Source organism: Podarcis muralis, chromosome 1, assembly GCF_964188315.1.
Source record: "Podarcis muralis chromosome 1, rPodMur119.hap1.1, whole genome shotgun sequence".
Taxonomy (NCBI): domain Eukaryota; kingdom Metazoa; phylum Chordata; class Lepidosauria; order Squamata; family Lacertidae; genus Podarcis; species Podarcis muralis.
Genome location: NC_135655.1, coordinates 85,699,700 through 85,727,330, shown reverse-complemented (window position 1 = coordinate 85,727,330; position 27,631 = coordinate 85,699,700). Strand labels below are relative to the sequence as shown.

Here is a 27,631-nt window from a genome sequence, read left to right as displayed (position 1 = left end):
GAGCAACAGAGCACTAAGTTTGTGCATTACACTCGCCTCCCAGAGTGCATACAGGCAATGCTGCTCCTTGGCTAGGATTCCTTCTGGTTTGTCTTTGTGGAATTTCCTTGCAGGTACGGGCATATTTTGTTGCTTCTGCCTTAGCATTAAGCTGTTACTTCAACTGCAATTCACACGGCACCGCTCTCTATCAGAACAGCACCTAGACAAAGCCCCTGAACTGGGTCAAGGAGGGAGGAATTGCTTCCAGCAGCCCCTCACCCTCCAGTTCCGAATCTGGACCCCCAGCTTTTCCTCTCCGGGTCACTGGTCTGGCTGTCTCATCCGGCCACCCAGCATGTCTCCGCCGGCTGCATCTGAACAAAGCAGCACAGCCGCTTCTCAAGTATAACAGGAAGAGCCAGCCGGACAGGAGCCTTTGAAGGGAAAACACGAAACAAGCCCCAAGCAGGAGGGATGGTGCGCATCATGTGAGGCTGCCGCTCTAAACTTGGAATGACCTTGGCAGTGGCCAGCTCCTACGTAGCCAATTGCAGATGGTCAGGAAAGCAGGGTGGCAGGAACCAAAGCCTCAGGCAAGAGGCAGTGAGGAGCAGGCTCTGGGGAGGGGTCAATCACAGATTTAAAATTATCTGAAAGCAGCAACTAATACCACTGAAGGAAGTCAAACATGTGCATCTCTGGGCAGGGCGGCTGGCCCCAACTCAATGTAAACAGGGCTCCACATGCCAAGGCAACAGTACAAATTGCATTATCAGTTTTCAGTCTCTGCTTTAACAGCACTTGCCCCTGCAGCAAGGGGGCACTCTACTGGCAGTTCCCCCAGCCACCCCCCAAAACAGATGAGGTCTCAGCCAGGGAATGGGTGATGCATGCGCAACCACGTGAGGGAAGTTTGGGGTCTGAATGAGCAGGAGGCCCAGCTGAGCGAGCAGGAAGGTAGCTGGGTGGGTGGCCAAGCCGACATTAACAGGCTTCCTATTGCTGCCCCCCAGTTTGCCCAGAACTCGCCCCTCAACATATTTATTCCCCTCTGTGAGTGACAGCAAGATCTTGAGACTGGGGTGAGCTATGAGGGGTTGAGGGAGCTTTGAAAGAGTGGCATCTGAAGGGGGAGGGTTGGGAAGGAGGCTGTGGGTTGGAGACGAACATGAGCAGGGGCAGCAACCCCTAGTATTTTGTAAAAGGCTAAACCTGGCTTAGTTTACAACTGATTTAGTGAATACGGTTTCTTTCTTTTAATGCAGCTTCCTTTTTCTTCTGCTCCCTTTTCTTCTGCTTTAAACAAAATATGTTCCTTTTATAACCTTGAAGTTGCTTACCTTTTTTGTCTAGCTGTAGGAACTGGATTACTTGCATTACCTAGAGTGCAATTCCCTCCGGCTCTAAGCTTGTAAAGAGAGGGGAGTGGAAAGGACAGATGGAGGACTTGCCTGGCCAGATCAAGGGGCTTACTGCGAGGAATCCTCTCCTCTCATATTAATCCTCCACAGCTCCAGGCACCTCCCAGTGTGGGAGCAAGGAGGGGAAATGGGATGTAGTGGCATTTGAGGATTAACACACACAATGCCTCCCTACCTGCTTTTTCTGAGAGAAGTCAGGTGGGCCATGGGCCTCTCTGCCACATTCCCATACTGGGAATGGGTGCTGAGAGATTTGCTATCTGTAGCAGATAATGCATTGGAAGGGGGTTGGACCAGATATGACCCTTTGAGTCCCTTCCAACTGTCCAATTCTATGATGCCATACTTCCTGACTTGCAGCACAGCCAGTTAGCCACTGTGCTACGCTAGCTCTTGGTTTAACTTGCAAAGAATCCCAGGAATTATAACCTGCTGATGACACCAGGAACTCTCTAGATTTCTACCCCCTCCCATCCACCTATACTAGAGCTCCCTGCAGAAAGCAAAATTGCTGCCATATTAGCAAAAAATCTACAGCGTAGCTACTCCACCTGCTCTGTTGGAAGTGTCGTTCCTATGCATAAAAAGAGCCACCCATGTATTTGGGATAATGAAGCCTCTTCTGCAATCAAATGATGACCAAACATGCAGATGCCTTCAATGCTATATTATATTATTAATAATAATATAAATGTTTATAAGATGCCTTCCTGGACCAAGTCCAGATATCCCAGATATAGGGATATCTGCCAGGACCTTCTGCGTGCAAGACAGATGCTCTACCACTGAGGTACAGCCCTCCCCCTTTAAATCTGAAGAATCAAATAAGGAAGTAAATGCTAGTCTTGCTCCACAGGGAGAGAGGAGGGGCGATAGGTGTCACATTTTGTCTCTCTCACCTGTACCGCCAGTGGGTCAGAGGGGTCTACAGCTGCAGCACAGTTTGAGCCAGTATCAATAACAAGATAGCTGTAGTTATTGGATAGGACAGGGATGGGAAGAATCTTCACTCCTAGGATGACAGAGGCAGACATAAAGCAAAGGAAAGCAGGAAAGTCAACACAACAGACCTTAGCAAATGCTGCAATTTTTATGTTAGCATTTATTTTCTTAATACTATCTCTTGTAAAATCACCTTATTTTTTTAAAAAGACATATAATATCATCTAACATCACACAATACAGACAAAATTATCTATTATCAATAGATGCTAAAGTATTAATAAAATTGCAATATTATAGCAAAATGACATCAAGTGCCTTCAGTGCTGCAGCAGACAGGCAGCTTATATATATATATATATATACACACATCCTGAACTCCTTTGGGAGGAAGGGTGGGATATAAACTTAATAAATGAATAAAATATACTTTTAAAAGGAGAAAGAAGCACTAAATAATACCACTTCAGACTGCTGGAAAAGTTCATAGGAGTGAATGCTCCTCCATACAAAAGTGTTCCCTCCACACAGAAAACCAGCACCTCAGGCTTTTCTTTGACATACTAGTTTCCTACATGGAGGAAATTATTCTGAATGGAGGAGCATTTAGCAACACACCCCCCCCACACACACTGCCATCTGAATGGTACAGACCAAACTTAGGACTAAGTAACCGTGTGAGAACAAGGCTTGAACTTCATGTGGGTGATCACTGTGTGGGAGGATTGTGGAGAGTCTGTTAGGGCGGTTTGTTGGGGGTTTTCCTTTTTAAAGGGTTGGGTGTGCAAACAGAGAATAAAAATGGCCCCAAACACTTGCTTGTTTCTTATGCTGATAAATAAACCTCTGCATAATATAAATGCAAGTACAAACACAAAACAAGAGTTAAGCAAAACTGTTCAAAGCATTTTGGGTACTCTGGAGCAGGAGTGGTGGCAGTTAACAAACAAGTTTATTTAAGCAATTGAGGTATTTCCCCCTCTGAAATAGCAGAAGTGGGGCGGGGGAGAGAGAAAGAGAAAGTGAAATAATAATAAAATAAAACCCCAGACACTAGCTTGCTGCTGCATGTTCATCTTACTTCAGAAATCAAACTTGCTTTTGCCCCTTGCAAGAGCTTAGGCACAAAGGAACAGTTTTTAGAGTCTTGCACGTGTTAAAAAAGAAAACCTAAACTCGAAACAGAAAGCCCCAGTTCTTCCAATTTCAGGTGTGGTGTGTAATTAATTTCGGGCCTCAAATGTCTGGATTTTCAGGAGGGGTTCATGGGGGAAGCATCTCAAGCAGCTGGATTCCATAAAGGAGTCAAGATTTTGCACTCTGCACACACCACTCTGCAGGTGTTGCCTCTGACCATCAATTGCCTGGAAATTTAATTAAAAGAAATACTCAAGCAATGCACCTCGAAGCAGCAAAGCACACAGGCTAATCGAAAATGCATTGGCAAAAAGACTGGGCACTCACCGCTGAACACCACAGGCTGAGGAACAGAGTGCCCCTGCGGGTAACGCTCCCGCGCTTTCTTCACCTGACGCTTGTAGAACAGGTAGCCCAGCCGAGTGTGGGCATAGAGATTATACCTGAGGGACAGGAAAGACCAATAGTGAGCTGAGCCTGAACATGTTCATAAACATCACTGACATCATTCCTTCCATCAAGAGTATGCTTAATGATGTAGAGAGCTAATAGCTGTTTCTGTATAGCTTCTATAGCAAAGCCAAGTAAATTTCTATAGACAGCTGCAGGCTACAGGGATTAAAACCCTGGGAATCTATCACAGCACAGATCCACCCAGCCATGCTGGTGATGCTGCTTCAGATTAATGGCTTGTACTTGGAATATGCCAGGTCTCTCTCACCCTCCTGCATTATTATTTCTTTTCAAATAATATTTAAATAAAATTATGATATTTTGCTTTGCACTTTTTCACAAGCTGTCACCTAACCAAGCGGTTAACTTGTTAAATGTTCTCTCCTACCACTCTCAAGTGTGAATGCCAGGAGAACAGGGCTTCATTTCAGCCAGTGCTCAGACCTGCAAAGCTGCTTTCAGCACAAAACTTTTACATTCAGAGAAGGTTTGGTAATATGGAAGAGTGCATCTGAGCATGAGCAAAGTGCCCTTTCCTTCCTACTATGTGAGCTGGCCTCCACAAAACTGAGGTAAGTGAGACAGCATAACTCTCAGGACAGTCTAAACTACAACTGTAGGATCTTCAAAGTCTGTTGTGGATCCTCTGTTGCTCTACTGTGGAATATTGTGTCTCTTATCACAGGCAGGGTAGAATACTGTCAAGCACTAGTAAAATCTGCTGAGCTACGAAAGTAAATAGGCAGTTACATGGAATTGAAAAGGGACCAAAAAAACCAGCTGATTTGGTTAATATACAGGACAAAACAAGTGCACTACAGAACAGTGTAAGAAAACTCTTGTTATGCCAAGCTACCTGCTACATACTTTTCTTTCCTGACATTTTTTTATTTGTTACATTTGGTATATTTTTCTATAATGCACTTCACACCCACCATTTTGAAGGCCGTGCAAAAGCTCTAATTATTTCTGAACCTGTAGACACTCCCCACATATTTCCAAGCTTTGCTCCATAGCCATGAGGGCTTAAAGCTTATAATTAAAAAAAAAACACAAAAGACTGGATGCTCTCATAAACCCTTTAGACTTTTCAGCCAAAAGTCTGAGTAATACTATTGCAAGTATTACACATGAATTTCAGAAGCCCAGTCGTCTCAAGATGATTTGTGGGCCACACACACATTAAGCAATCTGAAGGAGTCAGTGGGTATTACTGTTGCTCTGGACTCCGCTATGCCTCCAGGACCAGGATCAACTTCAGAAACCACCATGGTCCAAAACGAGGAGGAAAAAGAAGCAGCAGCAGAAAGAATCAAGCTTGCTATTTTATTCAAGCTGCTTGGAAGTTCTTGCTGATGCCTAGTCACACATCACATGAGACCTTGGTATCTTAGATGATGGAAACCTTGTAAGATTACAAGACAACGCAATACCATCACATGCAAGCAGCATAACAATGGACGTGGAATGATATAAACTGTTGTAATGGTTCAAAGAATGTGCTAGAATGTGTCAAAGTGACCTGAGAAATGTACTGCCAAGACGAAAGGGGTCCCAGTTCTACTTTCACTCCCAACAAGTTACAGTGGTACCTCGGGTTAAGAACTTAATTCATTCTGGAGGTCCATTCTTAACCTGAAACTATTCTTAACCTGAGGTACCACTTTAGCTAATGGGGCCTCCCGCTGCCACCACGCCGCCGGAGCACGATTTCTGTTCTCATCCTGAAGCAAAGTTCTTAACCCGAGGTACTATTTCTGGGTTAGCAGAGTCTGTAACCTGAAGCATCTGTAACCCAAGGTACCACTGTGTAGAAATGTATAGTCCATGCCAGGGGTATAGAAGCTCAGGCCTTATTTAGGCTGAGCAGGGGGCTCACAGAGTCATCAGAAGAGAGGTGATATTTTCTTCACAAATCCATTCTTGACATCTGTTCCTTTGATTAAAGAGTCCCAGCAGTGCAATGTATCCCTTTGGCGTATACACAACACGGCTGAAGTGAAAGCATTAATTGCTCTTCAACGCTGCATTTTCCCTGAGTAGCTCAGATTCCCAGGAATTTACCCAGAAGTGACTTCTAACTCCCAGCGGTTCTCTCCTCAACACATCAGCTTCCAGAGAAACATGCCAGCATTTTCTCTGATGTGCTGTTGTAGAGACAGCAAGAGGCAGCTACAGTTCATGATCGCAGTGAGTGGGCAGAGTTGGGGGGAGAGAAGAAAGATCAGAGAAGCACTGTGAGGTAAAGCTATGCGAGTGGGACTTGCCGATCGGAAGGTCGGCAGTTCGAATCCGCGGATTGGTGGTGAGCTCCCGTTGCTCTGCCCCAGCTTCTGCCAACCTAGCAGTTCAAAAGCATACCAGTGCAAGTAAATAAATAGGTACTGATGCGGCAGAAAGGTAAACGGTGTTTCCGTTCACTCTGGCACTTGTCATGGTCCTCCGTGCACCAGTAGCAGTTTAGTCATGCTGGCCACATGACCCAGAAAGCTGTCTGTGGACAGATGCCGGCTCCCTCAGCCTGAAGCGAGATGAGCACCGCACCCCATAGTTGCCTTTGACTGGACTTAACTGTCCAGGGGTCCTTTACCTTTACCTTACCTGATAGAGATGAACACAGATTCATCCAGCAGACTCTCTGAATAAAATTTCAGGCCCTACAGCTGGGATCTGCCTCTGCATTAACCAACATCCTCTACTGCCAAGACAGAAAAACCAAGCACTTTGCATTGCAGCGCCAACGTTCTCTCCAGCATGCCAGCCAATTGCACCAGCAGAGACTGTTCAGTCAGAACTGTACAGTGTGTTACACAGAGCTACACTTTGTCCAGTTGCTTTATCTTAGAAAAGCAGGGCTTACAGAGTATTATCTTCAGAATGCTTTGAAATCCAGCCAGCTTCTCTCCCCCAGAGTCGTTTCCTGGAAGAAAGACCCATCTTCAAGCTGTGTCCACAGTAACTTCCTCCAGCAAATCAAAATCTGCGAGCTGCCAACGCTCCATGAACTGTCAGCTATTGTTTAGGATGAACTAGTTCCAACTGAAATAATGGAAGTTATTGCATGCCTTCGGTGCACATCTAGAGCAGAAGCTGCAGGGACCGAGTAGATCAGGGATGTGAAACCTCCAGCCTGCGGGCCAAACATGGCCCACCAGGCCTCCCCATTTGCTATGCAAGGCAATTCTGGGCAAACCATGCCCACCTATCATACCTGACTGTCTGAAAGCATTTTTCCAAGCAGTGTTGAAAGAGCAGTAGGGGGCTATTTGCAAAAGGAATTTCAAGCAGCCCCATACTGCATCTTTAAACCCAGCGTTGAAGCTTCAACACACAGCATCACCTGTCAAATTTGGACCAGCACACGTAGAAAGAAAAATCCTGGGTTCAGGATCATTCCCCATCCCTGACCCACATATTCAAACTAATTTTGTCAAAGCAGAACCCTAACAAATCAGCAAAAGTTAGACAATTGCAAATTGCAAAAACATAGGAACATAGAAGGCTACTTTATGATGTGACATTGGTCTATCTAGTTTAGCATTCGTAACATTACTGGTGGCATCAACCTAGTACTCTTCAGCTGTTCTTGATTACAACTCCAATCCTGGTCAGGGGAGATAGGAGTTGAGCTCCAAATCACCTGGAAAATACCAGGTTAAGCGAGATCACGCTTAACTGTGGCTTCCTTTCTCCCAGTCACACCGGGGGGGGGGGGGGGAGACAAAAGTAGGAAAAATCCAAAAACATGCACTAGCATGAAATACTGGCTTGGCACAATGTGTGAATGAGGGTGATTGATCAGTGTATTATCCCCATTCCACAGATAAGGCAGACCAAGGCTAAGAAATAGCTGCTTGCCTAAAACCACGTAGCAAATCTGGGGCAGAGGCTTCACAATTCAGCCACCGTGCCACACTATTGCATATGGGACACTGCAAATGAAGGATCTGTAAAAGCACACTTCAGCATTAAAAACATCTGCTCAGTATTTGATTTCAATTCAGTTGTCAGAATAGCTTTATATAACAAACTATGCTGGTTCCACTTTTCTGGCAAATCAAATTGATATGAATTTACTCACAAGCCTTTTATATTTGGGGAGAGGAGAGACAGGGTTAAAACTGCTGCAGCCCCATCATTCCATGGGGTTTCCTCATCTTAGTGGATTCTTTTTTCTTTAACATCAACAGTGGCTGATTCACAGGAAGTATTATGTCCCACCAAGGAGGGGGACGCGAAGCAAGCTCAATAGAAAGCCAGTGCAATCTTGGCATATATCCACCACCCCCACTTATCTTCCACCCACATAGTCTTTTTGTTTTGGTAACCTGTCAATAACCTGTCAACTTGCCCTCTTCTCCAGGAAGAGCTACAAGCTGCCTGGACCTAGACTGGAGACCAAGACACCCTTTCTGAGAACAAGTTGCTTTTATGAACTTGCCCAAGCTCAATTCCTTTGAATCGCCATATTTTTCGCTTGACTACAGTGCCTGGTTGTTTTGTCAAATAGTGAACACCAATGTTATCATTACCTTAATGCAGGGGATGGGAACTGATGGCCCTCCGGGTGCTGTTAGATTCCTATCAGCCCCCACAGCAAGCATGCTCACTGGTCAGGGAGTCCAACTACATCTGGATGGCTACAAGTTCCCTAGCCTTGCTTTAATGGCTGTGGATGATTCCCTACATATGAAGCACATCTGGAGGGACTGGATCCAAGCCAAGTGCTTGGCAGATTGTGTGTGAGAAAGAAAGCTTGATAGTATTTTAAATTTAGAGAAGGACAGGGAGAGTTGCAAGTCGACTGAAAGTGAAGCGTCTCTCTCACTCTGAGAAGATCTTCTGCATTGTAGGAGAGCCCACGTGCTCTGCTTATGCATTTGTAGTAAATAACACAAACACTGATGAGAGGGCACCATAAGTCTCCAGTATTCCTTATCCAAAGGAAACGTAAGGCTGCAGTTTAATGCAGTTTATTCCTGACGTTTCCCTAACTGTTGATTTCTACGTTATATTTGAGCTTTCACATGCCATAAAAGCCACTTCCAGAACAATAATGGATCATAGTGCAGGTTTAGTGCTCATTTCTGTATTATTTGCAAACTGCTTTTTTTCTGGAAGCAAATAACATTCCTGTGACACTGAGCAGGGTCTAGAACTCATTACACAGCCTACCCTTCCGCAGAGATGGAAGGAGAGAAAAAGACATGTTTCTTCCACCACTGAGTCTGCAAAGGCAGCAGAGCTGCTTTGAGTGATAGGCGGGGGGCGGGGCGGGGGCTTCCTTCATGCAGATCACAATGACAACTGTATTGATCACTTAGCAACCCACATCTGTTATACCCAAATAAATCACTCATATCTATGCTGATCTTAACACCACTATTGATACAATATGATTACTATGCATTACCGCATTATTTTTACTTGCTGCTATTGTTGGGATAAATTTAAGGCACTGTGATTCTCCAGTGGTTTGACGTCACTCCAAGAACCACATGCCATTGTCTCTTGAGACAGATGGAGGTCAACATGGTGGCAGAAGGAAGTTATTCATTGAAGGGTCTGTAGGCAGCAGTTAGAACAACAAGGTGTTGTGGGTCTGGTGTGTGCACAGAGGGGAGACCTCCTAGGAATCCTATGTATGCTCCTTTTGAAGAGAGGGAGACACTGTGGTCTAAACCGATTAGAAGGTTGGCGGTTTGAATCCCCGCGATGGGGTGAGCTCCTATTGCTTGGTCCCTGCTCCTGCCAACCTAGCAGTTCAAAAGCAAGCCAAAAAGTGCAAGTTAATAAATAGGTACCGCTCCGGTGAGAAGGTAAACGGCGTTTCCGTGCACTGCTTTGGTTTTGGTGTTTGTAGCGCCAGAAGCGGCTTAGTCATGCAGGCCACATGACCCGGAAAAACTGTCTGCAGAGCGGACAAACACCAGCTCCCTCGGCCTGTAAAGCGAGATGAGCGCCGCAACCCATCTGTGACTGGACTTAACTGTCAGGGATCCTTTACTGTTTTTAGCAGGATTATTATAATTTACTGTCTTATAGAATAAGTGATGGGCCCTGGATTAGGTGGGTTTAAAAGATTTGTCAAATGATAGCTAAACAAGACCTCCATTTCAGAGACAGAATACCACTGGCTATCAGCTGTTAGGGAGCAACGAAGATGGAGGGAGCTCCTTATTGCCCTCATGCCCTGCTTAAGGGCTTGTTAGAAGCCCTTGGCTGACCTCTGTTGGAAACAAGAGGCCAAACCTAGATGGACCCTTGGTCTGATGCAGCAGAGCTCCACTTATGTTCCTAACCAAGTCCCTTTCTGTAGCACAGAAAACAGACGTGGCAGAACAGGCTGGGAGGGAGGAACTTACGCATGATGCTAATGAAACAGATGGCGAACTAGATGTAGGATTATAAAGTGAGCACTGTGTCCCTGCTGTGAAGGGCTGCCACCCACCTCCAACCCCCCCCCCCAGGCTTGAACAGAAACCGAAGGTGGAAATGAAGGCCAGATCAATGCAAGTGGGCAGGGCAAAACATACATCAAGCCATGGTAAATATATAAGAATGCACAGTTCACTCTGGGATTACCATGTCAGTGTGTCTTTCTTCATATGTCTGATGACAGCCAGAAGGGTGGATTTAAACACCATCTCCTAAGCTATGTCCGATGGGAGGAATGTAAATTGTGCACTTATGCTACACTGCAATCAAGGGATAATGCCAACACATTCTTTGCATACTGCAAACAAAACAGAGGCTAAAAAGAGATTAAATAATAGTAATAATTCTTAGGCCAAGATCATTGAAATGTGTACCATTTGCCAGAACAGAAACCTCTTCACCAAAAGGAAAGAGGCAAGAGTAACTAACTGCCTTTAGGAGGCAAGCTGAAACCAGCATTTAACAATCTACGGAAGTTTGTGCCAACTGCTGCAGCAGCTTCAAGTGGAACTTGTGATACTGATTTCCGAAGAATTTTCTCTTTCTCAAAACCCAAAGCAAAATTTTCCGTGCCTACTCTTTACCACTGTGCAATTTGTTTGTGTGTGAAAATCAGGCCAGTGCTAAAACAACAGGCAGTCAACTGACACCAGTGAACCAAAATTAAGTATGCACAAACTCTCCTCATATTGGTCATACAAGGTTGCAGTATAGTTCCTCTGAACTGGGTGCTTTAGCATGCACCAATGGGTGAGAAAAGAGGCACTCGTATCTTTAAGGCTATCAGATACAGAATGGCAAGGTTTTGTTCAGGTGAGGAGCAAACAAAAGTTTGAGTGTGGTGATAGAAACCACCCACTAAATCACCACCACAGATCTGCCCACCCGCAAAAATGCCTTAGCGTGTTTCCAGCAGTGGCCTCAGATGTCCAGCAGGTCATGTTCACTATAAGAGTTTTCTGCAAAAAGAGGAAATGGGGATTTTAAAAAGTACAGGCTGGCATTTTGATGATGGTGACAACATGATGTGGGCAGCGTGATAAAACTGGATGCATGAGCAGCCGTTAGACGCACTAGAATTCTTGTAAGCCCTCCTTGAGAGTTTCTTTTTATCCGGAAAGGTGGGGTATGAATCTATTTTTAAAATACATAAAATGAAAAGTAAGTGTGCTTATGACCCACCCATTTCAATGGAGCTGCACTTTCTCACAATCCATTTTTAAAATGAATACCTTTTTTTTTTTTTTTAGCTTACACAGCATTAACAATAGACTGGGGAAAATACACCAGGTTCCTAGCCTCAAGTGTTAAAGGCATGAGGCCCTCTACAGAGGCAAGAAAGTAATTAAAAACCCAGCACCAAATTGTGGGGAGCCCAAACATCATAGTGCTTTGAGCCCTACAGCCAGGGAGGGAGGACTGAAGCTGCAATGTCTGTCACCATCACCACCTGGCCTCTAATTTTGAATTAGTACTTTACACCAATGGAGCCATTTAGGGTGGGGTGGGCACTGCCCTCTGCAATTATTCCTCAGAAACATCTATATTTATAACCAACTCACTGGCTGCATCACAAGGTGACTGCCATTATAAACTATTAAATCTAAGCTATTATAAGCATGTGAAAGACATAACACTCTGCATTTAAAATGAAACAGTGGGAGATTTACTATTGGATCCATGTTAAGACATTGTTATGGCTATTACGAAGTATAAAAACGTATGGCCTCAAAAATACTATCTTGCCATTTAATTTGATTGTGACTACATTCGAGAGTGCTGAGAATCTTGCTCCACTGTCTCAGATGTCTCCCTCTTCACCCAGTATCTGAAACTTGAACCCCTGACTCTCAAAGCAAAGGTTGCATTTCTAAGACGTACATTTCCCCAAAGTGACAGAAGCTGCAATGTTTAATGGTACGGAGTACATGCAGATGGGAAGGTAGCTTAAGCAGGTGGGTGGGAGAAAAACCAAAGCAAAGCCCTTTGTAGAATTAAAAAGCCCCCACCTGGAACACAGTATCTCCACTGTTAAACTCAAGAGCTGCTTAAACACACGAAACAGCATGGCAAGAATAATGCTTTTAACTTGGATAAAAAAACAAGTTTTGGGAAAGAAGAATCTTAACTACAAAAAGTATTATTAAAAAACAATAAGAAAGTATTATCCAGAACTTATGATTTGATATTGGAATAGGACCTAAAAGATGAAGAAATAAAAGAAGTAATGGTCAAATGGGCCCAAGACATCGGCCATACAATACAGATAAATCAGTGGGAAAGGCTCTTGAGGTCGGATATTAGGTTTACCGCCTGTTATACCATTAAAGAAAACCTAATGAAAATGTTTTATAGGTGGTACATGACGCCTTCCAAACTCGCCAAGATATATAAGTTAAAATCCAATTTATGTTGGAAATGTAATAACATGGAGGGGACTATGATTCATGTATGGTGGGGTTGCGAAAAAGTCAAAATATTCTGGAGATGTATTCATGAAGAGTTAAAAAAGTTGTTTAAAACCTCTATAGAAAAGAAGCCAGAGACGTACTTATTGGGTATTGTCAGAAAGGATATCCCACAGGATAAGAAAATACTATTTTTATATGCCACAGCCACAGCCAGACTATTACTTGCAAAAAATTGGAAAGGAGGTAGTATCCCCTCAAAGGAAGACTGGATATGTAAATTATGTGAATTTATAGAAATGGCGAAGTTAACAGCAGCCATAAGACATCAGACAAAACTAAGGTCAGAATGGCAATGCTTTGAGGATTATATGAAAAAACACTGTTCTAAGGATAATATGTTGATATGCATAGACTAAGTATGTAAAGTAGAAATAAATAAAATTAATATACTAGGAATATCAGGGATAAGATATATAAGACGCAATGTCAATAAGATGTTAAAGAATAAAGAATGTAGAGTAGTGGGGGAGGGAAGTCACTTGGGTGTAATATCTCTTTTGTTATTATTTAGTATTTTTGTTTGATTAGCGTATATTTTTGTATAACATAGCATAAGAACTGTAATCTTTCCCCCCCTCTCGATTCAATAATAATAATAATATAGAATAATGCAGCACCCGAGAACTGTCAGCAATAGCCCCCCTCAAGAGGCCTGTTCACTGCAGTGCAATGGCATTTGACAGCAATTAAGCAGGCGACAGCGACACAGTCAGCATCTTGATCAGCCAACACTGCAGCTTCAAGCCATCCGGCCTGGAAACTGCACTGATGACAAGCTTGGGCTTATCTTTCTTCAGCCCGACTGTCCTGCACAGAGCACAAATCAAAATTGGCCCCTGGAAATGTTTCTAGCACACTAGGGAGAATGCTTCATTCCACTCTATTTCCCCCTCGCTGCCTGAGATCTTTGCACTGCACCTCCAAAAGTCCAAACACAGAGAAGATTAGGATCAAAAGGCTCATTCTCCTCCCCCCCCCCACAAACACCTTATTGACTTTAGAGAAAGAGGAGTCAGAAGGAGCAAAGTCCCCCCATGTTAAGCATTTAAAAGCATTAGATGAAATTCCAGCAGCCTGGCAGACAACCAACAATGCAAAAGCTGGGTACCTTGGCAACAAGACACACAGAATATGCTTTCTAATGTTTGGGGGTTTTGTTTTTTTCCAGAGAAAGACAGCTAGCAGTCCAAGGTCTCACCAGTGCGTAATTTCCAGAGTAAGTGGTGCTGCAAGCGGTTCAAGTGTTGGTTCTTTATTACTGAAGGAAGGAGCTCTTAAGTGTACACACTTTGAGGCACATTCAAAGTACATCTCCTCCCTTCAAAGACCCTTTTATGAGCTCCAGATCTAATTTGTTTAATGTTTGACATCGTTTTTATACTGCTTTTATGTGTGTTATTGAGGATCTGCTTTATTGTATTTCAATGTTCTTCTTCTTCTTCTTCTTCTTCTTCTTCTTCTTCTTCTTCTTCTTCTTCTTCTTCTTCTTCTTCTTCCTTCTTGCAATCCACCCTGTCAACTGAGTTACAAAGCAGCATATAATTCTTCCCGCCCTACCCCCCTTTTAATCCTGCGCTTCCTCCAAGGACAAGTTGAGGAGGTGGTGGTTGCAACACTGAATACGGCAGTACATATAGTCTTCCCCCTAGCCCTTTTATTAAGTTGAAAACAGGCAAGCTGTTTCCTCCAGATGTTTCGGACGCCAGCTCTCATCAGCCCCAGCCAGCGTGCCAGTGGTTTGGAAAGTCTCAGTTGTAGTCCAACAACATCAGGAAGAGGCAAAGGTTAGCCATCCTTCAAACAACCCTGTGTGAGCACAGCATCCTGAGATATGGAGAGCCCAAAATCAGCTTTTTGACCCTGCCCCTCTCCCTGTGATCTAAGGCTAAGAACACATTAGCGGCTTAAAACACACCACAGTTGTTTCCCCCCAGAGTGTTTCAAGTTACTTTTTTACATTGCTGTACACAATAAAGATGGGTTTGGGTGGCCTTCACCTGATGCTCATTACCCAATTTGTTTCCCCACAATGAACTCCAACTCGCTGAAACTGTCATCTATGCCTGCACAATGGCTGCCGTGATAACGTACATCTTATGGAGCGGATGCAGGCTGCGCAGGCTATCCCATAAGATAGAACAGCAAGAGGTATGACTGCTTTCGCTGTGCAGCGATCCCTCTTGTTGTTCTGGCTTCTGAGATTCAGAATCCCCCCCCCCTTGTTTTCCTCCTCCAAAAACTAGGTGCATCTTATGGTCTGGTGCGTCTTATAGAGCGAAACATACGGTAGATAGAGGCTGCTTTGAAAGAAAGTGCATCAGACAGGAGCAGAAACTACAGGATACTTAAGGCTTGTGGCTATGGCTAACATAATGTGTACCTGGCTTCACACAACAGCGGTGGAAGCACACTGGAGCCAGAGTAAATGGTAATCTGTATGAAGCTTCAGTTGACCATTCTGTCCACTACTATACCATAGTAGCTATGGTTGTGAGGCGGGGAGGAAAGCACTGTATACATGCTCAAAAGCTATCCTTACTTCATACACCCCAGAGCTAAGCCCTATTTCCAAGGACTTAAATGTCACAGAGGCTCAAGTTTTGTATTCAGAGATATTTACATCAGCCCAAGGCACTCACTGTGCCGAACTTCAAAGACTCAAGAGTCCACACTACTAATAATATTTCAGGCTTTAATCATGGAAAGGGAGAAGGGGAAGAGTGGAAGAGAGAACTAGGAGGCCAGGGAGGGTAAAGGCAGGGGAGATACACAATGGCCTGCTGAGGAGGCTTGTTCAGACAATTCAGTTTTTCAAGTCATGGAGGCACAAGCAAAACATGCAGACTGGATGCCTTTCCTTCCTGCAGCAATGTTTTATAGAAACGGTGCCTTTCGGGCAACCAGGGGTGCTTCTGAATGAAGTGTTCACTGAACAGTCACCCTGTTTTTATGCAGGGAGGTTTTATGCAACGTTGGCTATTATAGTGAGCGTCCCTCATGATTTGTTTGTGGGGAGGTTATATGGTGGTGTGTCAAAGTCAGTGCTATCCCACACTTTCCAGGGAATTTTCTCGCCACATGCCTTATTGCAGGAAGTTAGATCTTTTGGGGAAGCCGATTTGTTGTGCAAGACCTTCCTATCAACTGTAATTGCACAATCCTAATTAGCTGGTATGTTGACTGAATCTCAACCAAAAATTGTGACAGTCTGGAAACCCCCGGGAAAACTTACCCCAGGCTTTTTCTATGTTTGCTTCATCTACAGATTTGTAGACTTTCCGCTGCACCAATTAAAAGCGAAAAGTTCACATTAAAATAAAACAAAAACTGCAGAAGTAAAAGTGACATCCTAAGTACACGTTCTATAAAGAAAGCTGGAAGGAACCCAGTCAGTCTTACTTTTGGTAAACAGATTTCAAGACTGGGCTGCAAATTGTGCGTCCATGAGTGTATGAATATACTGTAAAATCCCTAACACCTGCCTCCTCGTGTTTGTTGAAGCTTAGCCATGTGATTTAGCCTTGTAAATAAATTCACATCTGGAATCCCACAGAAGAAAAGCACCTTAGGGTACTGTCACACCACTTCTTAAAACTATAATTTCCTAAGGCTGCTTCATATTAAAGTACTCAGTCAGGGGGCTTCATCAGAAGCATTTGCAACATGTAGTTGGCCCCCCTAGTATAATAGCTGCAGACAACAAAATACAGTACACCCAAAAATACATGGGGTGAAGAGGAATTGTATACCACTTTTACTGCCCTAAGCTGGCATCCAAGGCAGCTTAATAAAGCCTCCTAACGACACCAGTATAATCAAAAAGAAATAAATCAAGCAAGAGGTGAATTCCAAAAGCATGCCAGAAGACAAAGAGACCAATAAAAGGAGCAGTGACTCAGCAGTTGGCTGACCAACCCTAGCCCAAAAGAAAAACCAGAAGTAAAAGTTCAACAAGAACAATTTAATTCAGCAGAAGCCGCAGTAAACACCTGGTTCTTAAATAAAGATGGCAAGGAGATCTCCTCTTGGAGGAAGTTCTACAAGTAAGGGGACAGTGACAAAAATCTTTCCTCTAGTAGTTTAGTGACAGAACCACAGGGTCCCTTTATGACAGTCACAACCTTGAAAGATTATACAATGATCTTCTCATTGTACAATCGTAATAAATAAGCACCGTAACAAGCAATGGCGTGCAAGTCTCCATGATCAGCTAGATCTACTATTTTCTGTGCCTATGCTTGGAAAATGATTTGGCGTGCTCCAATATCTTCTCTCCTATCATGCTGATAGGGTGATGGAGGCAGGGACTCTGCTGCAGAAACAATAATATGTCTTTGGCCCTATGCAACCCTCCTGGACCACTACACCACTGGCTCTCTCTAAAGTAAGGGGCATCCCAAGTAGCTTCACTGGTGATGATCTCAGCTGCTGGGCAGGTTCAGAAATGAGCAGGCATCTATTATAGTGGCTCAAGATTAGGCTTTATTACACTGATCCCCAGTACTGAATAAGTCAGTTTGTGGGCCTGTGTGAACGTCCCTAGGGCCACATGTGCACACACCCTCCTTTAAGAGCAGGCAGGCACAACCTGTCCTGCCACTCCATATAATTCACTGCATTAACGTGCAAGGCCAAGGCTTTCCAGTTGGCATCTCTTTACAGCAGCAGGAGATTCCCAAATCCACCTGTCAGATGCAGCAGTGTCTTTTTTCCAGTTTGGGGAACATTCTGACTCTGTCTTAGTGCTGTGTTTCCCGGAATGAACCAAGTAGGACTTCTTATCTGGCAATTTCCCAACACAAGCACCATATAGTTCAGGACTCTTTGTCATCGCTGAATAGAATGCTATGTTCTGAAAGGTCATGCCTTCTGCCTGATCATGTGAATAAACTAATTAGTATATGAAATGAAGGACTAGAACTGCCAAGCATTCAAGAATTGGCTGAAAATGAAAGCATTGCATTTGAGCAATTCATTAGCAGGGTTGTGCACAATTATGTACATCAAGGAAGCAAAAGAAGATGCAAGTCTAGCTAACTTTAATGCAAACTTTTGAGTTAAATCTAATGAAATAGTCATAATCATGGGACCTTCTCTTTTTTACTACAATCCTATACTGCCTGGGAGCAAACCTTCTTCCAAGGGGTTTATGTATGCTCGGTCTCTGGAATGCAACAGATTGGGTTTTTATTTTTAAATAAAATCAAGGTTGCATACACATTACCACTTACTCTGGCTCCAGTGATCCCCTCACCCCCAAAATGTAAGTTTTTGCTTGGAAGAATGCCAAGATAAGCCCATCACAGTCTTAAGCTCCCCTTAATACTTGTAGTACGAGTATTAATAACATTGCCCTGCCTTATAGCATCATAAAGATTACTAAGATACCATGAAGTAGTCAGAGCACAAAGGAAAAGTGATATATGCATCATTCCTACTATTATGATGTTAAAGCTGAGGGTATAATTGCTTAGGCAGCCAAAACCACCCACACAAAAGAGAGAAAGGCATCAGCCAGCTTGGAGGAACCTCAAGATTTGCATAAGTACAAATTTGCAGGTGAGGAATGAAGTGAATGGAAACCTAAACACCACCACCCCATACCGCAACATTTTGTTGCAGATCTCACTTATACTTCTGATAACTGATCACCCGGGCAGGGCATTACATTTCTAGATGCCTGTGGATTTATTTATTTTCTGAAGTACCTGCTACTTGCACAAAAAATGGTACCTTATTGTGAAAAGGGAAGAGCCACAGCTCAATGGTAGAACATCTACTTTGCACATACATTCCCTGGCTTTTCTAAGAAGGGCTGGGATAGACTTCCTGTCTGAAACCCTGGAGAGCTGCTGCGAGTCTGTGCAGGCAATACTGAGCAATATGCACTTCTGGTCCGACTCAGTGTAAGGCAGTTTCCTATGTTCATATGAGATATTTTGATTGCAGGTCCAGGATTTTAAGAGCCTTCACAATAACATTTTAGCAGCTAGCTTCAGAGTTTTGATGCAACAATAAAGAGTTAGGTGCATCAGTTCTGTGAGACATGCATATGTCACCACAGCACAATTCAAGTGTCCCTTAATGATAGCATCTTTTTTCTGGTTCACAAAAGGTTCTTCACATTTACTTGGAGCAGTATAGGGGGAGGTAGGAAGCTAGCAGCAGCGAGAAAGTCCTCGCCTGGAATTAAATCTTCTTTCCAGAAGCATTCTGCCATCCCCATTCAGCAGATGGCATTCTCATATTCACAACGCCTTTTCCTTACATGTTCCAGGGCTGACCTCTGTTCCGTTACTACCGAGTCACACATCACCAACCCCTCAAACACTTTTAGTAAAATCATCTCCTTTGAGAGGGTGCCAAATTTGGATATGGATGAGGAAGTATCTAAGGGGAAGGGCTGTTGTTCAGTGGCAGAGCACATGCACTGCATGCAAACAGCCCCTGACACCAATCCCAGACTCTACCAAGTAGGGCGTGGAAGCACCTCCATCTGAAACACCGGGTAGCAGCTGCCAGCTGTAGACACCATTGAGATGGATGGGTCAACAGCCTTTGATGCAGTGAAGAAATATGTCAGATCTCTTCAAAGAAATCTGTGTGGCTATAATACTCTTCTGCTTGCTTGCCACGATCCTCAAGTATCTTATTTTTCCTTCTTTTAATAATTTCAATGGGGGGGGGGGGTGACAAGAAATTTTCTGCACTGGGTACCACCTGACCTTGCTACGCCACTGCTCACAGTGCAATAACCTTTTAGCACCGAGTACATCAGGGATGAAGAACCTGTGGCCTCCACATATTGCTGGACAACAACATCTGTCATCCCTTGACCATCACCATGCTGGGAGCTGGGAGTCCAACAACAATCAGAAGGAACCAGATTCTCCATCCCTGGTGTACATTTAAAAATTGTGAAGAGATGGGGACTCAACCAGCATATCTAAGCAGTGTAGGACTTGGAAGACCTACTATTAGATATAGGAAAAGGGAAAGCCTCTTTTTCCTGTGTTACAGTCATCTCCCACATGGTGGATGTTGCAAGCCTTTTCTTCTATCTGTTTCTAAAAGCACATGTTACAGATAGGTAGCCGTGTTGGTCTGCCATAGTCAAAACAAAACAAAATTCCTTCCAGTAGCACCTTAAAGACCAACTAAGTTAGTTCTTGGTATGAGTTGCAATTCAGCAGCTTCTCTTTCCAAATGAATTACAACTCATTACCAAACTTAAAACCATGGAGAGACCTGGTCTGAACAAAGACATTGGATTCTTATCTCATTATACATTATACAAAGCCATTTTTCACCTTCTCACCCCTTGCTTTTTCCTGTAAGACCTATTGCAGTCGTTAAGAGTCGTCAACAGGCTCATCACAGCTATCTGCCAATCACCCATTCCCACCACCCTTCTGAGTAATACCCCTCCCCACCTTCTCACTATATAGAAGGATCTGGCAACTTCTGTTTCAGTGTATCTGAAGAAGTGTGCATGCACACGAAAGCTCATACCAAGAACTAACTTAGTTGGTCTTTAAGGTGCTACTGGAAGGAATTTTTTTTTTTGTTTTGACTAAAAGCACATGGTTCTTTTCCTCAAGCAACCTAAAGAGTCTTTCCTTCTGCCTCTGGGCTCTCCCTTCCTACCTTTCTGGTTAATGTGCCACTTCCTCACCATCACCCCTCACCCTTTCTCTTCCTACAGACTGCAGTTTCTGGCCCATTCTGTAACTCCATATTCGGCAGCATGGAAAGATTTGTAAAGAATGAATACACACACACACAAACACAGGCAGAGCATTTCCAATAGTGAATGAATGGGAATCTCCAGAAGGTGCGGGATATGCATTCATGTCAAGCATTGTATGGGCCCAGAAAGCTACAGCCACTGTCATTCTCTTGTGAACAGCAGGGAGCTTTCTGGATATCATGCACATGTCAGATGTTGCAAACAGCTGACCATTCCCAAGAAAAGCAGGCAAAATGCAGCTGTGGCAGTGGAAGGCTCTGTTCATTTTTATCTACTAGAATGCAGAACAAAAGAAAAACTTCACGGTCCATTAAGTGTTCTGTAGCAAGCTAAAGGTAAGTGGTCAGAGCTTCGCAGAACTCAGACATTCTTTGGGAATCGAGGAAGGTGCCATTCCAAGTTGGACCACTGACCCATCTAGCTCAATTTTGTTTACGACGACTGCCAGCAGCTCTCCTGGGTTTTAGATGGGGGGACAACCCCAGACCTACCTGGAGCTACCAGGGATTGAACCTAAGAGCTTCTGAATGAAAAGCAGATGCTCTACCACTGAGCTACGGCTGTTCCCCAATCCCCAACATGCATAGATGCAACTGCTTCTGTCCACCCCCAAAGTAATCTTAGATGTAATCCCTGAAAACGAGTTATCCAAACTACTTATTGTTCCATTAAAAAAAAAAGTTTATTGCCAATGTAGCAGAAAGGAGGGGATGTCAGCTCATATTAGCAATAATCCATAATAATAATAATAATTTATTTATACCCCAGTCACTCTGGGCAGCTCCCAACAGAATATTATTCATAATAATAACAAAGCGATAAAACATCAACCATTAAAAACATCCCTAAACAGGGCTGACTTCAGATGTCTTCTAAAAGTCAGATCATTGTTTACAGTGGTACCTCAGGTTAAGTACTTAATTCGTTCCGGAGGTCTGTTCTTAACCTGAAACTGTTCTTAACCTGAAGCACCACTTTAGCTAATAGGGCCTCCTGCTGCTGCCGCGCCGCCGGAGCACGATTTCTGTTCTCATCCTGAAGCAAAGTTCAACCCCTGGTGTCACTAAGTAAGGCTCTGCTTTTTAAATAGTGCTCCAAGATTTACCTGCTAAACCCAGGTGCAAAAGATATACCTTAGGGAGAACTACAGTACACATTTAAAGTACATACAGTGCACATTTGCAGCACACTATTTCCCCCAAAGAATATTGGAAACTATAGTCCCCCATCAACTAAAGTTCCCAGAATTCCTTGAGGGAAGTCATGCTATTTAAATGTGCATTGCATGTGCACATTTGGATCTGCCCCATTAGAATTAAAAAGGCCCCTCAGAGAACATTCTCAGCCAAAGCATTTGTTTTCTGTTCCAGAAGTGAACTCTGTTCACAGTCCTTTCACACACAAAGTCCACCCCTGGGCTAGCTTTCTTCACTTCAGCAGTCCAATTTGGGTGGGAAAAACATTTTTGTTGTTGCTGCTATAGTCAATCTACTGCAAATCACAGAGATCTACCAGTAGATCTCAAATCTACCTTCCGCGCACTCTCACCAATTTCAATACAGTATATATTTCTGCAGGGCGATTTCTTAGTGCACACGTGCATGCATGCATATTAAGGCTCCGTAGATATTCCTCTGATGAAATGCATGCAACTGAAATCTCTCTCTTCCAAACCCAATTAATTTACCGGGTTCCAGAGAGGCAGGGACCGATCCACGCTTCTCCTACATCCAATGCAAATACGCGCCGCCTCTCGACGGGACTTTTAACTCTAGCGCTTCAAAGCTTCTCTTCATTAACCTCCCGCAGAATCGCACAGGAAATTCCTTCACGCACTACACTCTTATACCTGGGCTAATGGCACTTTGGTCCACGACTGTTCTATCTAGTCCCCCAAACCGACAGACGCCGCCCCGGATCCGTACAGCCCGGCTTCCCTTCGTACCAAAAGCAACCTGCCTTATCTTAAAAACCGCATAACTCTCGCTGCCCGTTAACATCGCCACCAAATCATATTGACATTCCACTTGCAAAATTCATCGTTATATCTAGGAGCGCGCGGCGCGCGCGCGCACATACCCGCTCTTTCCCCCCGCCCCATCTTAACAGATCCTCTTCCCACTCCATTATAAAGCAAGATCTAAGCAGGCAAACAGATCCCCCCAACAAGATGCCCCCCCTCCCCCGCATGCAACCTTTCTAGACATCTCCTTCTGCTACAATACAACCGTTGGGACCCCTTAAAAAAACACCAGGCCTCCCCCTAGTAACCTCGGCAAGACTTCCCCATTTGCAGCACCCGTCGGATCAGAGAAATGATCTCCTCGTCCTCGGATCAGAAGGATCCAGCCACAGAGTCCTCTCCGGGTCTCCAAACTCACCCGATGCGGAACAGGAGGGGACCCGCCAGAGCCATGGGCATTCGGGGAAAGCGCTGCCTGGCCGCGCACCGGTGGAAAGCGCCGCTCAGGGCCCTGCAAGAAGAAGCGGCGAAGGTTGCAAGCAGCGCTCGGATCCGCAGCAGCCAGCCCAGCCAAGCCATGCTCTGCGGAGGGAGCGCGGCAAGCATCGGACCCGCCCCCCGCCCCTGCCTTTAAAACAGCCCTCCCACCTCCAGCGCCAAGCGCGCAGCCGGGCCCGCCCCCTCGGAGCGCCGTCTGGCCCGGAGCCGGAGCCGCTTCCTGCGCGGCTTGGGATGCAGTGCCCCCTGAGGAATCTGGCCGTAAATGCCAGCGGTGGTACCCTAGCGGGACGCGTAAGGCACTGGTAAATGAAGAAGCCCAAGGCATCGGGATTTCAAAACAAAACATTTTTTCATTGGTTTCTAAACAGATACAAAAACAAGAACCATTAATTGCATTATGGTCATTTTAAAAGTATACGTGTGTGTGTGTGTGTGTGTGTGTGTGTGTGTGTGTGTGTCTTTATAAATGTGTTGAGATAATAGTATTAGTGCTTTTTATCTAAAAAAAATGCTTAGGGGTACTCTCATTTTGACTCAAGAAAATCACCATTTTTTAGTTCAAATCAAGAAAAATAAAGACAGAAAATGGACAAAAGTACAGAGATTCACAGTATGTTTAGGGGTGTGTGTACCCCTGCATTTCCCCCCGAAAAAAAGCATTGGTATTAGTATTAACAATAATTTTATTAAATTTATATACCAACCTTCAAGAATCACAGTATAAAAACGCAAAAATATGATGACAAATCTGGTTCATTTCCACAACAGCGAAACTGGATTAAGTAAACTTTTTTCTCTCCTTGTGTCTCTTTATAATCCTGCCCTATTACATCATAAATGTGCAGCCTTGACCTGCTTTCAACCTGTTGTTTTCTCCAGATGTATTGGGCCACTGCTCCCACCAATCACTGCCAGCGTGGCTTAATGGCCAAGAAAGATGGAAGCTGTGGTCACCCTCTACCATATGTGGTGGACCCGTAGTAAAGTGAAGGGCTTTTGGGAACTAATCTATAACGAACTTAAAAAAATCTTTAAATATACTTTCCCAAAAAGACCTGAAGCTTTTCTACTGGGATTGATTGGAAAGGAAATTGAAAAAAAATATAAAAACCTCTTTTTATATGCCATGACAGCAGCCAGAAATATGTTAGCTCAGAATTGGAAAACAGACATAATACCGAATATAATGGACTGGCAGGTTAAAATGATGGACTACGCAGAACTGGCCAGACTATCAGGAAAATTAAGAGATCAGGACGAGCAGAAGTTTCAAGAAAATTGGAGTAAATATTTGATGTACTGTATATAAGAAACAATTGTAAATCTTTGAAGACACTGGTAGGGTTGGAATAACTCTTACAGCGTGTAGTTGATAATAAGATATATAGAGTACGTGATATTAGAACTTTATTTGATACTTACCAAAGAAATGGAGGGAAGTCAGAGGCATGATAGAACCTAAGTTAAATATGTAACCTATATATATGTAATTTATGAATGTATGTATGTGTACTGAAAACCAATAAAAATTTAGTTTGCAAAAAAAAAAAAAAAAGAAAGATGGAAGCTGTGGTCCAACAATAACTGGAGGACGTTAGGTTGGAGAATCCCTTCTTCCCCAAGATAACTGCAATATACCCGCAATTAAGAACACAGAACAGCTGTATCATAAAACAATGAAAAGTGCAGCCAAATCAGACAAGGCGTATAAAAGCAGCTGATTATCTTTGAAAAGACAAGTTGAACCTACTGCCCCAGCCTCTTTAATGGCGGGGCTTTCCTCCCCTGTAAAGAAGTCAGTGGCATTTCCCTGGTGCACAAAGAGCAATGTAATATTTTCCTACAGTTCCCTGGCTCCACACAAGTGTGTTTGTTTTAGTTTCGAAAGGCAGTGTGTGCACTGTGGCACCTACTGATTAGAGTCAATAGCATCAAATTTCCTTCTCATTTTTGAGCATGTAAAACAGAGTTTACCCAGTAAATACGATGCATTGATAACTTAGGCTGCAAGTCTATGCATACTTACCTGAGAGTTAAACCCATTGAATAGAACAAACCTTACTTCTGAATAAACAGGATTGCACTTGTTAGGGACACTGCTTTCTGCTGCACCACTTCATTTTTAAAAAGAGATTTGTTGCTGTTTTTGCAAACACCTGTGAGTTTAATCATTGCACTAATTCTGAGTCACGGTGCACGTTTGCAGAACAGTAATGCCCTCTGAACGGTATTTATGCTAAAGTAAATATAGCTAGGTTTTTGAAGTCCTTTCCTTCCCAAGACTGTTGCATACATTATTGTTATTATTATTATTATTAATTTCATTTCCATACAGCTTTATATTTTTAAGAAAAAAATCTCAAAGTGGTTTTCAACCTACGCTAAAGCATCAAACAAAACAATCCTGAAGAAAACATTGCAGAAGAAAGTCAAATATAAAGTATACATTCAAAGCAACATAATTAACAGGAAACAAAAATATTATCTTAAAGATTTTAAAATAAAGCATTGCAAAGGAGGTCAACCACAGAATGCACACTTAAAGCAGCAAAGTCAACAACAACAAAGTTATCGTAAGCATTTCAAATGACAACATTACTAAAGGAAGCCAAATATAAAATGCACATTTAAAACAATGTATGTAGTCTACAGCCACATGTCTACTGTAAGGATGACCATGGACATAGTCGGGGGGGGCAGCTGCCCCCCTAAATCAAGTAAATAAAAAATACTTAACTAAAATAGAAATTGTAGAAAGATTTTGACATATTTTTCTGAGCATTTGGAGTCAAAAGAAATTAATTTAAAACAACTGTTGTTGAGACATTTACCGGTAACTCTTAATCTGCTAGACAGAGCCAGACAGAGGATGATGACAGGTGGGTGTCCTGCCCCCCCCCAACATAAATCCTGGCTACGCCCATGAGGACAACTACCATAACCAAGGGAAGCCATACTTACTTCCGCCTATCCAAGTGTTGAAGCATATATTTACTTTCTGATGGAAGCCCTTAATGTGCTTGATGCATAGCAATAATTAATCAATTTAAGGGCAGGGACAGCTCAGTTAGTAGACTTTATTTTTTAAAAAAACACAAACTCACCAAATGGCAGAGCATTGCTCTGGAGAGAAGAGTAACCTTGGGTGATTGTTGTTTTTTACCAGTATCTTTTTATTTTATTTTTAAGGTGCTGTATGCGCATTCATTCACTTGGGTATAACCATAGAGGCAAAATCGGCCTCTAAGAATTGTTTGTGTATAAATTCAAGCTTATTTATATATATATATAAAGGATCACTAAATGCCATGAGCATGCCAAGAATTGAATGGTTTGCTACAATTATCTTGAACTTGATATTCATATGATTGTGGCATGCTTATCTATCCAGTACTATTTTTCATATTATTTCATCATCCTGGAGATCACTGGATTATCTTCTTTCCTTTTCATTATTTATCTTTATCCATTAGTTCCTCTTTTATGCTGTACTTTTGTACTGTTTTATTGTTGTTAGCCGCCCTGAGCCCAGCTTCGGCTGGGGAGGGCGGGATATAAATAAATTTATTATTATTATTATTATTATTATTATTATTATTATTATTATTATTGCTTAGTCTTTCAGTACTACCAATAATATCTATGCTAATGATACCCATTTGTTTCTACCTCCCCCCCCTCCTTTGCTGATCTCTCACCTGTTTTGCATTTATCTCAATCTCCATGCTGCTGGCTCACAGCTCACTGGCTTAGAGACTGACCCCAGCCTTCCTAACTGGGTGCCCTCCACTTGTTTCTTCTGCAATTCTCATCAGCCCCACTCTGCACAGTCAATAGGTCATGCTGCCTGGAGTTGATGAGTGTAGTCCTAATCAGGGGGAGAGGGCCAGGTTTGGAAAGGCTTTCATAGAAGACAGATCCTTTCAGATTCTTACAAAGTAGGCTGGGCAGAGGAAGGAGACAATATAAGCACAGAACGGGGACATCTCACCCTGCCTGATTGTAGGATTGACTCTCAGACACATCTAAAAGCACTTCTTTGTTTGCTTATTGAGGAAAATGGCAAATCAAAAGAACCAGAATTACAGAAATTCTTCCAGGCATATTAAGAAATATCCCCCTCATTCCTTGACTGTTGTACTAGCCTGAGCCACCAGATGGTGCAGCAGTACAGTGGCAATAAAGTTTGTTTCTGTCTCCACGAATGAACAAACAATGCGTACACACCATTTTTATTCATTTTTAATGCAACTTATGCTGTTGGATTTGTTTTTTGTGATGCAGAATTTCCAGTGCCAACTGTGAGCAGAATTTGCTTCTACGAAGAAAACTCTGGGAGCTGAGTTGCTTCCTGGAAACTGTATCCTGACATCATTTGCTCAGAGCTCTCTGCAAAGGCGGGACTCGCCCGTATGCTGGTGTTCGCTGATATCTCAGGGAAGATGCACAAGGTCGAAATAAATATGCACAGAGCAGGAGGGAGTAGTCAGGCTTAATGAATGGTTTGCCCAATAAATACTTGCAAGCTTTTATGCTTATTCTCAAAAGATGCTTCTTCAAGATCACCTTCATC

General features: G+C 43.3%; 1 protein-coding gene across 2 annotated transcripts in view; it reads right to left on the bottom strand.

Annotated features, from left to right (window-relative positions):
• LOC114603319 (putative thioesterase PNKD) overlaps nucleotides 1-23,182 on the bottom strand; it is a 32,688-nt gene extending 9,506 nt beyond the window's left edge. The window contains exons 1-3 of one of the 2 annotated variants that reach the window (XM_077934294.1): nucleotides 22,976-23,182; nucleotides 3,810-3,925; nucleotides 2,303-2,415 (exon numbers count right to left, since the gene is read on the bottom strand). In XM_077934294.1, coding sequence (XP_077790420.1) covers nucleotides 2,303-2,415; nucleotides 3,810-3,925; nucleotides 22,976-23,163 — 417 coding nt within the window. In that variant the 5' untranslated portion in view covers nucleotides 23,164-23,182. The remainder of the gene's footprint in view (nucleotides 1-2,302; nucleotides 2,416-3,809; nucleotides 3,926-22,975) is intronic. The other variant, XM_028742208.2, reaches the window with a different exon arrangement.
• Between the last annotated feature and the right edge of the window lie 4,449 nt (nucleotides 23,183-27,631).